The sequence below is a fragment of the Balearica regulorum genome, chromosome 3, assembly GCF_011004875.1.
Source record: "Balearica regulorum gibbericeps isolate bBalReg1 chromosome 3, bBalReg1.pri, whole genome shotgun sequence".
Taxonomy (NCBI): Eukaryota; Metazoa; Chordata; class Aves; order Gruiformes; family Gruidae; genus Balearica; species Balearica regulorum.
Window position 1 is genome coordinate 2,263,263 of NC_046186.1, and position 14,879 is coordinate 2,278,141.

Below are 14,879 nucleotides of genomic sequence, written 5' to 3' on the forward strand. Positions count from 1 at the left end.
GAACGTTAGGAACTAGTCTCCAAATCTCTGGGAATAAAAGAAAATTGAGGCAGAATCTCTGTTGTAAATGATCTGGCACTAAAACAATAGCCAGTTATCTCCTGCCTGGCACAGGAAAAATCACTGCCCAGTCAGATGTCTGGAGGGATTTGACAGACAAGCTCTGATGGATACAGCCACAGCAATTTGCAATGTTGCTGCCTCCTGCTATTCGCTTCCTTCTCTGCCCAAAGCTGCTGCCTGCACAGGAGGGGACGCAGAACCGCAGAAGTACCCCCACACCTCGGTTGCCTAAATTACTGCTAGACTAGGAGCTTAAGCCGACAATTACCGCGCTTCTGGAGCCGCTAGAGCTGCAAGAGCCTACCTGTCACAGTACCTACTCATTACAGCAAGTCAAGAGGTGAGATCTGACTATCAAATTCTGGCAATTTGTAGCAGGGCAATTTAACAGGCTGGGCTCCCCGCAGCCAAAGAAGTAGGATATCTTCTTAGAGCACTGTCCATTCCAGATTACATTGATTTGCCACAGGGTGAACTCTGGCAGTTGAAGGGTGGACGACTATGTTTAGCTGCCTGTTTTGGAAGCAGTAACCTCAAGCAGAGGGTCAAGGTAGATAAAAGGAGAACAGTAACCTCTTAAATCGCCCCAGCATGAATCACTGGAGGTAGTGAGTCAAAGCTCTCGGTTATTTTTGCTAGAGTCACAATTCATATTCAGAGAGCACAATTAAGATATATTAATATAACAAGCAACTATATGTCAATTGAGCCATCTGAATTGTAGGAGAGCATCATCTTTGCCTATGCTAATGCAAGGTAAAGCATGGTTGCTTAAATCTCTTTCCTTCTGATTCACAGTACACTAGAATGTCTCACAAGTGGGGCCAGCAAAATACATACACAAAGCCAGCTGCAACAGCACAGCCACAACATGCCCACTTGTTACTCCATATAACTTCATTGCGTGTCTGTGCCCTAAAAGTTAAGCAACCAGGCTAACCCTTGGTGAAATTACAGCACCAGCAAGACTAGACTTACCTGCAGAAACCTGTATCTTCTAACAAAACTCCTAAAGTCTTATTTGGGAAATTTAAGGCAAACTTCAACAATACAGAGCGATGTTTTGAAAGCAGATTTATTCCTCACTATTGAAAAGCAAAATTAGGAGTTGCTTAGCTGTCAACCTTGAAGATCACTATAAATCTTGTGGAGAAACTGCAGCTCCTATGTGAAGAATTACTGATACATGAGACCTAATGTGGGTATTTAAGAAAAGAATATAACGACCTTTCCAGAAAACACATCATCTGACAATCACACAAAACACATTTTTCATGGGTTGCTCTGATCTGGCATGTTCAAGAGGACTGATTTCCAGCTGGGTTTTAAAACATATCACAAGCTCCACATACCAAACCAACTGCTGCTGAAACTGCCAGTGCTTAGGGTTTTGGGGTTTTTTTCCCCCTCAGATGGGCTAAGAGGTCTTAAACTGGACATACAATAATCCACCCCTAAGCAGTGGTTATTTAAAACCCACATCTCCTCTTTCAGCAAAGGCTCTGAAGCAGCTGGATCTATCTGCTCGCCGAAAGATCAATACGGCTTTTGGGATACCTAAAGGAAATTTCCTCCTGCATAATGAAAGATTTGTGGCAGCGGGAAGCATTGCTGCCTGCTTGCCAGCCCAGCGGAAGACACAGCTAATGGTGGAAACACAAAAGGATGCTTGGCAAAAGCAATCGATGACAAGCCTAAGAAAAAGGCAGTCTCGCTATGTCGGCCAGTATTAGGAGCTGTAATTTCTCCACGAGGAATCAAACGCAGCCGACAGTACTCACTTCTGCAAGTTCTGAGTTTCAGCTCATGATGCAAGTGGAGAATGAGAATTTTAAGAGATTACTGACTGATGAGTGGATGTAAAGTTGAACGAGTCTTGGATTATGGACCTATTATGGAAGTAGTTATTATGTCTGCTGTGCACCTGAATACTGTCACATAAATATCAGGTACACAAGATGCTCGAATTACAGAACATGAGGTTCCAGTAATTTTATCCCCTACTTTCTTTGCCATTAACAATGTGATTTACAACCAGATTGAACATCAGACAATGCATGATACTGTTAAAATAAAATTTAAAAAATAATTTCTGTGCATTTTTAAACACAGTAAGAGAAGCCAGGCTTGATGTTGCAGTCCAAGGAGCTGCATGGGCACGTAGCCTAGGGGGACCTTTCCGACACCTGCCTTTCCCAACACAGGCAAGTTCTCCTTTGGCCTCGTTCACTAATTAAAAGTCAGATCCTGGCTCAGAGAGGAGGTGCTCAGCCCTTAAGTGGTGAGTCACGGTGGCAGTTAAATATGCCCAGAACCTCTAATGACTCATGGGTCAGGTGAGAGCAGCAAAATGATGGGGAGCAGCAATTCTCATTTGCATGTGTATTTTACACCTTCTTGGTTCACTGTCCTCACGAAAGAGCAAAGGCAGCCAAAATCAGTGATCAAGTCAACGCTTTGGCCTGACCGGAACAGGTCCCAGAGGAAGATACATTTCTCTGGTGTACAAAAATCTGACATAGTGAGTCTTTAGCAGTAATTACAAATCTCCTCCTAAAGAAGGCAAGTCCACAACCTTGCTTGAGAGACATCCAGAAGCGCACTAAAATCTCTCAAGTGGTGTTCTCAGCAGATAAAAAAATTAAAACTTCTTAGTCTTGTTGCACACTCTCTACAAAACAAAGATCCCCTCTGGCTCTGCAATTTTTTACCCATTCCTTGGCCAACTTATTTCTCAAGCATACCAAAGCACCTCAAGCAAAGACTTCTGTCTGAATAGCCTAAAAAGTGTTTATTACCTCAGTAGGGAGGTGCTGCAGAAATACTAAACACCAGCAACACTTTCTCAGGGAAGTCATTTCCTTTCTCCACTCGCAACAGTCACTAGGAAAGCCCAGAGGTTTATCCTTTTAAAAATCACACTTTTGGTTGGCAAGTTCACATATGTAAATACAGTGACTTCTACATTCGTTTTCTGTTCATGCATCCATAAAACTCAAAATCTTAACTCACTTCAGGTCTTGCTCATGCAAAAAGGATCTCCTACCACTTTATAAAAACAGAGGTATAAAGGGAGCTCTTCACACCCCCCAAGTCAGCTGCCCAGTTTACCTGGGAACAGTTTAAACCAGCAACCTAGCTTACATGCTCTGAGCCATCCCACGAAGATCCTGCTCTCTCCACTGACTATAAACCCACAGTTTCAGACTTAGTTATTCAGCAGCAGCTGGTTAGAGCAGTGCCCCACTTCCCTGAGACAGATCACCAGGCCAGATTCACCGTAAGAATTCACTCCGAATCTGTAAGGAAGCCATAAGGCAACGCAGAACATCAGCCGGAGTCCAAGGACCAACACAGTTTGAGGACTTATTTCTTTAGTCAGACTTGTAGTGCCAGTTCCTGGCAAGGAACAATATATAACTCTGTGGCATGCTGCAGTCATACTCTACTGCCTGAAACTGCAGAGTCACATCCTTTTTATCAGATTAACTGGGACCAGAAGCTGCAAAGGGCTGATCAAGAGAAAATATTATATGAAGAAAATTCAAAACTACATCAAGAGAACACCAGATTGATGTTCAGTGCTGCACAATTCAGATCGTATAGGTGAGCATATCACTATCACTGGACGGCACAGGACATAGAAGCAGAGCTCAAGTTCAGGACAAAGTAAAGAAATGACTGGACAAAAGGGAAAAAATGTGCTCGCAGTTAGGTGGACTGAAGCCTATACAGATAGATGCTGCACTGGTTTAATCAAAGGTCATGCTCAGAAAGACTTTTTAAGAAGTATCCCAGCTGAAGGTCTTTTTCCTCAATAGGGAATCACTGTACAAAATGTAAAATTAACTAATGATTTCACAAGGCCACCATAATGGCTATCAAAATAAGGGGCAAGAGAGACCAGATCTCAGGTTATTACCTAACGCAGTGCTCATGATATGAAACAAGTACAGTATTGTCAGTATTCCCCACGTAGCAGGGCCTCTGTCAGTGGAGGTAATGAGGGAGAAAGGCTGAATCCTCATGTACAAAGAGAAATAAACTCAATCTTGACTGTTTATTCCAAGTGTCATTGATCATCTCAAAACAGTACTGCAGTGACACAGTACAACTAAATGCAAAAAGCACAAAAAGTAAAAGGTCTGATTCATCTTGAACTCAATTTTCTCGCCTCTAGAATATTTAGGAAGTGCAACTTGAATAACTCCCACATACCTCCATTTACTAAGCATTTAAGATGTATTTTATGTTAAAAATATAAACCTTTATTTATCTGCTGGAAAAAAAACCCAACCAAACCACAAATTGTTAGCGCAGGTTTTCTCACATTGCTCAATCCACGTGCTTGCAAGGCAGCACACTGACTTCAGAGTCGCTTCATTTTTGCATGCACTTAAAATTACTTGGTCACACAGTCTGTGTCATAAATAGTTTCCTCAATAATCTGCAAAGGACAGGCTACTGCAAAAGCAATTTTGGGTCTGATAAAATTAGGTAGACACCTGCAGCAGAAAAAATACGAAATAACCACATCCTAAACCACCTGATGTACATATAAACACAGCACTAATTTGAATAGACGATCTGCAAACTCCACCCTCCTTCCATAATGAGCTGTGTGCTTCTGTGTTCACAACCAGGGCACTAGAGCAAAAGAAAAGCAATTCTTTTCCCAACCTGTTTGTGATTTTATCTTGATAAAATCCATTTGGAAAGAGCAGCATAGCACTTTTTGTCTGGTCTTTGCATGACAAGGAAAAAAAAAAAACAAAAACCAAAACCCACAAAGAAAACCAACAAAGTGTTTGCTGCCCTCCAGAGGAAAACCAAATGAAATTACAGATTTAAAATACGAAGGTAGACACGAAGCTAGACAAGGGCTTGTCCTACCCAGTTTTAAAATCTTTCTTCAGTAGGTAATAATGATATCGAGGAAAAATCCACTGCACTCCGTAAGACAAGGTAGCAAACTAAAACTGTCAGTAGAGATGCTCACATAGTTTTAACAGCTCCAAAATAGCAAATCTCTCATTTTTCTTCTCAGTTTTATACTGCAAAATGCACTGAAAAGTTATGTATTTAATGACCCCAAGCACACGTAAATCCATCAACCTCTGATTTTCAGTTCATTAACTATAAAATGAGAAGAGGAGCATCTCCCTGTCACAAAAATACTGCAAGGGTAGCTGCGTTTGAGACTGCAAGGGGATCGGAGATCCTGATCACTGACGCTCTCAGGGGTGAGTCATCCCTTACGGGAGCTGACGTCTGGCCTCCCTCCAAGCCAGGATCAGTTCCCCTTCCCAGCCAAAGGAAATAAATCCCATGGCAATGCGATTCGTCACAACTCCAAATCAAGGTGATGAGGCATAAAAGGTAAAAGTCCAGATGGAATGCCAAGAAATTAGAAGCAGCTTAGCATTTCCTACATGAGAAAACAGATAAACCATGGTCCTATCTTCTGCTGGTGCTAAGCAGTACACAGAGCAATGCTGCAAGTTGAGCTATAAATACTCTGTGCCTAAATACGTATTTGGATAAACATTGCCTTTCAAAAAAAAAAAAAAAAAAAAGAAGAAAAAAAAGGCCTGAATTTTTGTCTTCGGTATTTTCTGTTCTTACACTAGTTAAGGAACACTTTTAAACAATTACATTAAGGAAAACCAAGATGCTTACTTGACAGCCTCTGCTACATTATTGGAAGTGTGACCTGATAAGGCATCGTGAAGGTTTCTGATGAAGTAATCCCTGTAGTCTTCAGGCAGGGCCATGAACGTTCCACCCATCACAATGAACTCTACTTTATCCACGCTGTGGCCCAACTGCTTCAGCTGTAAAGTTAAAAGTACCGGGGAAAAAATTACCAATCAGGGACTTCTCTGAAAACTGGGACATTCTTATACCACATTTCCTTCTTTAGTTGTCGTATCTCTTACGTATGAGGAACCATTAATACTTCTGTACAGATTTCTTACAATTCCCCACCCAAAACCCTCCAAAATTCTTTTTCTAATTGAAGAACATAGTACAAATATTGAGCCCAGCATAACGAGTTTTCTTGACAAAGCAGAATTATTTGAGCCTAGCATCTTGCTGATGGAGTTACACTGGTTCCAGTTTGAAGCTAGCTTAGATGAGGCCAGTAGGAAAAGTTTCCTCACATCTGCTTCAATCCATGTATAACTAACTTTCCTTAAGAACTTGTGGGAGAAAAGGACGATACTGAATCCATGGAGAACTTTCCAACGGATTTGGAGATAAACAGGAAACCAGTCAAAGCAGAACAGGATTGAGAAACTCTTCAGATCTAATTCTCCAGCGGAGACCCAAAAAAAATTCATTTTGATAGGAAAGTCACTATTTCAGTACTAAATTCTGCATGTAAATAATCATCAAGAACGAGCAACTGCCACAAAAGTTCAGTATATTTTTGTAATAGGATCTCCTATCAGTAATCAGGTATTGTAATATCTTATAAGAGGTTCCAAACTTGTCATTTATCGAATGGAGTGACAGTTCGACAACTAAAAGGTTTTAAAATTATTTCTCTATGAGAATCAAGTCATGATTCTATAACGCTACATTAGACTGAAACGTTGAAGTTGGAAGAGACCTCTGGAGATCACCTTGTCCATCTCTCTTCTCAGATCAGCATCAGCTAAAGCAGTTTGCTCGGCGCTGTGTCCAGACAGGCTCCGAGTATCTCACAGGATGGAGACCGCACAACCTCTCTGGGCAACCTGGTCCAGCACTTGGTCACTCTCACTGTTAAAAACTGTTTCCTGATGTTCAAATGGAATTTCTGATGTTTCAATTTGTGCCCATTGCGTCCTGTCCTGTTCTGTCACTGGGAACCACTGAGGAGAGCCAGGCTCCATCTTCTTAGTGTCTCCCATCAGGAATTTATACACATCGGTGAAATTCCCCCAAGCCTTCTCTTCCCCAGCCTAAACAGTCTTGGCTCAGTGTCTCCTTGGATGCTCCAGTCCCTTCATCATGCTAGCAGCCTTTTGCTAGACTTGCTCCAGTATGTTCATGTCTGTCTTCTTCTGGGGAGCCCAGAACTGGACACAGTTCTCCAGATGGGCCTCACCTTGACCTGCTGGCAACACTCCTCCTAATGCAGCCCAGGAGGCCGCCGGCCTTCTTTGCCTCAAGGGCACAATGCTGCTCATGGTCAACTTGGTCTCCACCAGGACTTCCAGGTCCTTTTCTGTCAAGCTGCTTTCCAGCTGGTCAACCCCAAGCACATACCGGTGCCTAGGGTCGTCCCTCCCCAGAGGCAGGACTTGCCACTGCCCTTTGTTGAACTTCAAGAGATTCCTGCCAGCTCATTTCTCCAGCCCGTCCGGGTCCGTCTGAATGGCAGCACAATCCTCCGGTCTATTATCTGCTCCTCCCAAATCTACATCATCTACAAACTTGCTGATAGCATGCTCTGTCCCAACACCCATGTCATGAACAGAGAGGTCGGCCCCAGGGTCCACAGCTGGGTTGTATCACTAAAGACTGGCCTCCAGCTGGACTTCATGCTGCTGATCACAACCCTTTCAGCCCACCAATTCAGGCAATTAAAAGCATTCTCATTATTTTAATCACAACCACAACGTGTTCCCCTTTCACTGTAAAAATGTACCTGTTCCACTCTGTGTCTTGTCTGGAGATAGGGGTCATATCTAGCCCGAATGGCCCTCATGGACGTTGGCTAAAAAACAGAAGGAAATTCAGTTCGTACACTTTTTTTAAGAACACAGTGAAAAAGAACAAAAGACAACTTTTAGCGTTGAAACGGATGCTAAAGTCTTCAAATCCTAATGGACCCTAAAGTCTTCAAACTCACAACCAAAGAATCCATCCAACTATAAATTTGAATTTGGCTCCTGAATTTTTTTAAAAAATTATAACAAAACACTTTTTTTCTCTGAAATGGTAATACGATATAAAAAGAATGACAAAATTGTTCAAATTTTCAGTGCATCACAACAGGATGGATAAAGAATCTCTGCAGTGATTTGCAAAAGATATTGCAAAAGTCCCCAACAAAATGTTCTTCAGAATAACAGTTCTTCTGTTCCATGCATTTCAGGCTTTCTTCACTTGTACCACAGTTATCCAAGGAGCAACCTCTAGAGCTCAGTCTAAACTTAAAATATTCTTTAAGCTCAACATATTCTTTCAACTGAAATCTCTAACCACTTTTTATGTTACTACCTGATGTAAGCCTATTAGTAATACCCTAAGATAATGGTTTCGCGTATCTTGCGTATCTTGGATTTGTTTAGTATTTCATATTTGTTCTATTAAAAGCTCTAAAGAACGAGGACTGTTCTGGTCATGCACAGCTCCTGCATGCTGTTAGTACTAAACAAATGAATACAACATATCCAAACCAACATGAACTATCAAGAAGTTACATATAAACAGGATTTTCCTACTTTGTACTAACAGGGCAAGTTTGAAGTCACTGGAAAGTGGGTAACAACAGACAAAATCCATACTAAAAGTACACTGCATCTGTTTACCAAATTAATCCAGTTTGTATTTTACCTCATTTTACTACTTTACATCTGTACTATAGCTATGAGTTGTTTTGTTAAAACCAGTCACAATAATTTAGTCACAACAAGATCTTCCGCTGTTAAACTTTCTCCAGACACAGGAGAGCACAATTTCAGAAATATATATATATATCTATTTAGTGAGATATCACTGCAGATACAGAGACATAAAAGGGCACGGATGTAATTTCAGAGGCACTAACAGCTAAATAATCAGCTTTCTTCCCAAGCTTGACCTTTGTTAATCCGTAGCGTCCTGTAGGTTGGACAGAACTGAAAGCAGGTCCAGATAGGGCAGGATGCCCAGGACTGTGTCCAGCCAGTGTTCGACTATCTTTAAGGATAAAGATCACAAAAATCTCTCTAGATCCCCACTAAAGTGTTTGATGACGAGAATGCAAAGATATTCTTATATTAAGGCACAAGTTTCCACATTCTAACTCATGTTGGTTACCTCTCATCTTTCCACTGGGCAGCTCTGAGAAGAAGTCTGGTTCTGCCTTCTCTGTACCTTTCCCTTAAAGCAAGTCACTTGCCCTGCTCAGGATCACAGGCTGCTCACTCCTGCTCTACAGCGTATCACACGTATGACGGTATAAACAGTAGCAAGGTGAGGAGAAAGAAACAGCAGGTACAGTAATTAAGAATTTCCAGTCCTATAGTTGAGCTGCTTTAGATCTGGAAGTTTATGAAGACTGCTTTGGGTTTTATTCTTGCAACATGGGTGAATTTGTAAAAATAAAGATCTGCCTAACCCAAGTTTATAATGTGTTATGGCAGACAGAAGTAATACCTCATATCCAGTGTAAGACTGTGTTGAATATTCAAAATCAGAATCAGGTCCACCTGGGCAGTATCTGAAAACATTAAAAACAGAACACAGGCATCAAACTCGTACAATTGCAATGACTTAACGTGTCTGTCTGAGGTACGGGTACACAAGAGGGTGCAGGCTGAGCAGACACTGCTCTAACTACCCCACCTCTCATCAGAAGCGCAGGGAAACACAGATTCGAGACAGCCTGACCACAGCACCGTGCCAACTGCTCTCCTGGTACTTGGGAGCTCTCATACAGGCTAAAACAAATCCACAAAAGGAAGGCCTGACTAGCTCAAGCACTACGGTACCTTAACACTGTAATACAGCTTCTAGACTAAAGCTGGCTCATGACTGGTCAGCTGACAGCGCGGGATGAGGAATGAATGAATGAATTCCTGTGTTTCTGCATCAGCCAACGTAAATATAGGTACAGACCCAAAGGCACGTGCTGGAGAGAGGGATTCCATGATATCCAGTAACACTGAGAGGAACTGAGCCTATGTATGTTTACAAATGCTAAGTATACAGTGCAAAACAGTTGTTTCATTTAATTTTAATGAGAATGGGGTGTCAAAAAACAGTTCAGACCTGTCAAATGACTACAGCCACATAAAACAACTTGATCAGACTTACTAGAAGCAAAATGTACTGTGAACACGTTTCTGGAACATGGCATTCTCTTAGGGTGCTGTTTACAGCTTTGGGGTAATAGTTACATACAGATTATTAGATTTTTAAAAGTAATTTTAGTCATAAACAATTTAAGTATTTTCCACCATTCTATCAAAAACATCAACTCATTTGATATAAAATGTGATTTTTGTTTGGCACGGAAAGACATAGAGACATTACCCTGTCACACAATCTCCACTTCTTTTCCAGAAATTTATAGAATTTAACTATCTTGATGTGGAGAACACTAATTTACATTTGTTTTCTGAACTTAAGAACATGTTATTTGATGAATAATACTTCAAAAGAACACAGTCCATCTACTCTGCATAACTGTAGGGTAGTTTGGTATCAAATTACAGTTTCTGTGTCCAGAGGCTTGTTTGAAACTCTTATTCCGTGGCACAGCAAGACAGACTTGCTGCTATCACCGCATGGCTGCTAGCCAAGAGAGGAACAGTACGTAGCAGATAGTAAATAAAAAGAATATAAATTTATTCTGAAGGGTCCTTAGCTTTCTTTCGAGGTCTGTGGGATTAATCTACAGTCATTCTGTGCTCAAAGACGACCTGGGTTGACAACCCCTTCAGCTTTAGCTGCAGGCACTGCGCACCTCCAACAGACAAGGTAATCGAGCTGTCAGTGCATCGTTACTTACAGCGCAGATCTCACATGCACAAACTAAGATAATGCCATCTCTATCAATCAGACATGTTCGGTTCACAGTATAATTGATTAGTTTCCTCACTGTCTGCCCTGCAAACTCAACCCAAGTCATCTGTCACCATTATAAAATTAATTACCATATTACCATGGCCAAATTAATTTGCTGGCAAAATTTGTGCAATCCAAGTGAAGACATTTCATATTCATAATTACCTGGAACACCTCAAACGCACTATCTGCTCATGTGAAAACAAGAACAGAGCCAGCTCGCTCTCTGTTAGGCAGCTGGTAGTGAATCACACTGATATTTCAGGAGTGACGAGGTGGGAAAGGGAAGCAACGTTTCGAAATAGAAGAACTGATGCGGTTAGAAAAAAAAGCAGATGAGATTTCAGGTGCACAGACTCTTAAGTCAACCAGAGGTAACATAATTCAAGGTAAACCCAGCCTGGGTTTCTCAATTCAAATGAACTCAGAAGCTATTCCCTTAAGGCCACAAGCTCCTGGCAGCTGGAGGCATTCCCATCCATCTGTGCTCTCCTTTCACTCCAGAGCCAGGCAGAGCCAGACTGTCACATGGAGCAAGTTTGCGCAGACACCGCCTGCACCTCCTCAGGTGGGTCTCAGCGCAGCAGTTTTCAAACTCTTCAGATTGAGCCCTGTTTCTTCTCTGTAACAGCCTTCTCCAGTCTGCCGAGGTACTCAGCCACGTGCACAGCACGCTCGCACACCCTGACACAGTAACACAACTTACATTTGATTATTAACACATTCTCCTGGTTACTATATTCACAGAAGTGCGTATGTATCTACTAAAGGTAAGCAGGCTTTGGCCCACAAAAGAAAAAGGTGTTGTCCCTGAAGAAAAACTGACAAGTAGATGTTTTTAAATGTAACGTGCAGGTATCAGCAATCTGTGACTTTGCGCTTGTGCGGAAAGGAAGCTCATCCCCGACACAATGCTACTGCAACACTAGATTTATACAGAAAAACCGGAACACAGTCCTCTTAGGGCATCTAAGCTGTCATACTTACACACATATGTTGCCCGTAAAGTTAATGTGGGGACACCTGTGCGGTTTACACATCACTGCAACAACAGCAATCTGCAAGAAAAAGTTGCAGAGGAGAAAAATTATAGTAATTGCTTCTGAAGTTACTAAAGCGCATCTTAGAAGGCTACGTGTACATGTGCATCTATGAGAGACTATTTAAAGGTGTTTTCTGCTTAGTCTGCCACCTAGAATATCTATGCATTAACTCTTGAAGGAAATAAAAAAAAGCATCAAGAAATAGGAATCCTATTATTTAATATTTTCAAAATTCAGAATAAACTGGCAGCATATTATAAAGAATCAGATTTGGTATAAGACACCTGGTTAAGCACCTTGCCGAAGAGATGCAGACTGACATTCAGCTATGCCCTCAGACCATCTAAATTGCATCTAAACCAGTGCAGGGGTGAGAGCGTGCCACCCGGCATACCCAACACCACTTGGAAGATGAAAATGGGGGAAGAGATGAACAGAAACAAAAAGATATAAACCAAAGATAATAAAACTAGCTTCTGCCCTCCACCTAACTGAGCAAAGCCTTTTTTTTCTCCCCAGGCTGGTCTCAGACAGCTTTTCACACATTAAATGCAAGCACAATGTAAGATGCTATCTTCTTTTTTGAAAGGGACCAGATGGAAGAAGAGACAGACGTGCTAAGATTTTGTAGCGTCTGCTAATTTGGGGCACCCAACTTGGAACACCTCACTTCCAGTTGTCAGAAATCCTGGTTGGACTAAGAGTTTAATGAGATACTCTGTGGCTAGAAAGAAGAAATTAAAGAAATTAAGGGGGTTTTTTTTGGGGGGGTGGGTTTTTTATTTGTGGATTTGTATGGGTTGGTTCGGGTTTTTAGTTCTAAAAATGGAACACTTCCTGGGATTTTGGTTTCTGGTTTGGTTTTTGCTGTTAGTAACTTGAGTTTAGGCGTGCTATACATACAGTAGGGAAGCTTAAAAACACACAGCTGCACGTTAGCTGTACCTCTCTTCCTGTTTTCAGCCTGAACTACCTTTGAAAGAAACAAGTTAAATACTAACATTTTACCTTTGCTCACTGAGAGGGCCTGGAGATGAAGCTGCACTGTTTCTACAGCAACTAAAAAGCAAGACACGCTGCTCAAACAAAATCTCTGCATCTCCTCTTTCTCTTCTCCCAAATGCTTTGAAAGCAATAGCCCTGCGGGCACATCATCCCAGAAAAGGCAACCTGGAAGCTGGCAATGCAGCCAGCACACCTGTATTAAAGTTTCTGGACAGTTAATATCCTGGTCTTTGAAAATAATTAAATACAATTTATCGATGAGAGCAGAGGAGGACTGTAGGGAATGGAGATAACGATGTACGTGCTTACCCCGCTAGCAGTTCTTATTGGCTTGGCCTTCAGCTTTGGTACCAGCACCTTGCGGTACTGTGGCGGAACAGCAGCAATGATGTCAACCAAACGCGGCTGCGCTGAAAGTCCATACTTTGCTGACGTCTTGGTTTTCAGCCTGAAAGCAGAAACACCTCAAATTAACAACTCCATTCTGACTTGCATACCTATATTCCACAGCTGTGCTATCACATTACTGTTCAGTTACAAGGAGATCTAGGTAGGCTCTCCCAATTTGCCTTTCCAGGTAACTTAAAAGTAATTTCTTGCAACAGGGGCATTGCGTATTAAGATACAGAAAATAAATTCCAAATAATGTTGATATGCAACAACTGCCAATTTTTTTAGTTTCGGTGTATTTTTCTTCTAAATATGGTTTTATCCAAACATTGTGAAAGCTGCCCGCAGACTCTGGTTTATCAGTTTTCAGTAATTTAATTCTTTTCATACAATCCCAGACTGGTTTGGGTGGGAAGGGACCTCAAAACTCATCTAGTTCCATCCCCTGCCATGGGCAGGGACACCCTCCACTAGCCCAGGTTGCCCAAAGCCCCATCCAACCTGGCCTTGACCACTGCCAGGGAGCCAGGGGCAGCCACAGCTTCTCTGGGCACCCTGGGCCAGGGCCTCAGCACCCTCCCAGGGAAGGATTGCTGCCTCCCATCCCATCTCCATCTCCCCTCCTGCAGCTTCAGGCCATTCCCCTTGGCCTGTCCCTCCCTGCCCTTGGCACCAGCCCCTCTCCAGCTTTTCATGTCTTCCATGAGATTAACCCCTACGTACACAGACTCTAGCCAAGTTCATTTCTCAGACATTCATGTCAGTTATTTCCAGCATCAGCAAAAAGTTTCCAATTATATCGTGTAAATGAAACAGAAACAGTGGGAGAAATTCAGGTTTTATTATTCCACATATGTAAAGAAGGAAAAACTTTCTATAAACAGCAACTTCATTTATAACACATTGCTAAGAAAACTTGATTTAAACTTTATCCCTGAATTAACCTCTCCTTGCCCTGATGGAACTGACTTTGGGACCACTGAAGGATGAACACAGGTGGAAACACAAAAAGACAATGACAATTTTCTTAAGAGTTTTTCACCAGTACAACCCATTTTGTACTCTAAGCATTGCCAGTGAAGCACCAAGTCATGATTTCAAACCGCCACACAATTTACAAATCTTGGTGATGGTTTTTAATCAGATAACAGTAAGAGAAATGACAGTAACCTGCAAAAATAAAACATTTCAAAATAAAGCCTGAATATAAGAGACTGCACAGGACACGTTCATCACTGGTGGAGCAGCTCTTGTGTCATCCCAGAGTGACTTACTTGTTCAGATTCACATCTTTTCCCTGCTCGTGAGCTTCAATTAATTGCTTTATGATGTCAGCTATCGTCATCATCATCAGCTCTGCATGGCTGAGGTCTCCTGAAACGGGAACAAAACAACAAGCCGCGTGTATAGCCAGTGCTTTCTTAACCACTTTTGTGACAGTCGAGGTGCATCTGCTCTGCAGTTCATTTTCAGTATTTCCTACAGTCGTTGCCTACAGAGGGAATTTTGCCACTGCGTATCACTCAATTTGCAGCATTCCCCTGAACAAATGACAGCCACCACCTCGTATCGCTGCTTTTCTTTTACTTCTAGGATAAACTCCGCCTTTGT

General features: G+C 41.9%; 1 protein-coding gene across 1 annotated transcript in view; it reads right to left on the reverse strand.

The window, feature by feature from the left end:
- Window positions 1–14,879, reverse strand: part of ELP3 (elongator acetyltransferase complex subunit 3) — an 89,118-nt gene that overhangs the window by 73,015 nt on the left and 1,224 nt on the right. The window contains exons 2-7 of the mRNA XM_075750327.1: window positions 14,543–14,642; window positions 13,188–13,326; window positions 11,818–11,888; window positions 9,418–9,481; window positions 7,703–7,771; window positions 5,743–5,897 (exon numbers count right to left, since the gene is read on the reverse strand). Coding sequence (XP_075606442.1) covers window positions 5,743–5,897; window positions 7,703–7,771; window positions 9,418–9,481; window positions 11,818–11,888; window positions 13,188–13,326; window positions 14,543–14,642 — 598 coding nt within the window. The remainder of the gene's footprint in view (window positions 1–5,742; window positions 5,898–7,702; window positions 7,772–9,417; window positions 9,482–11,817; window positions 11,889–13,187; window positions 13,327–14,542; window positions 14,643–14,879) is intronic.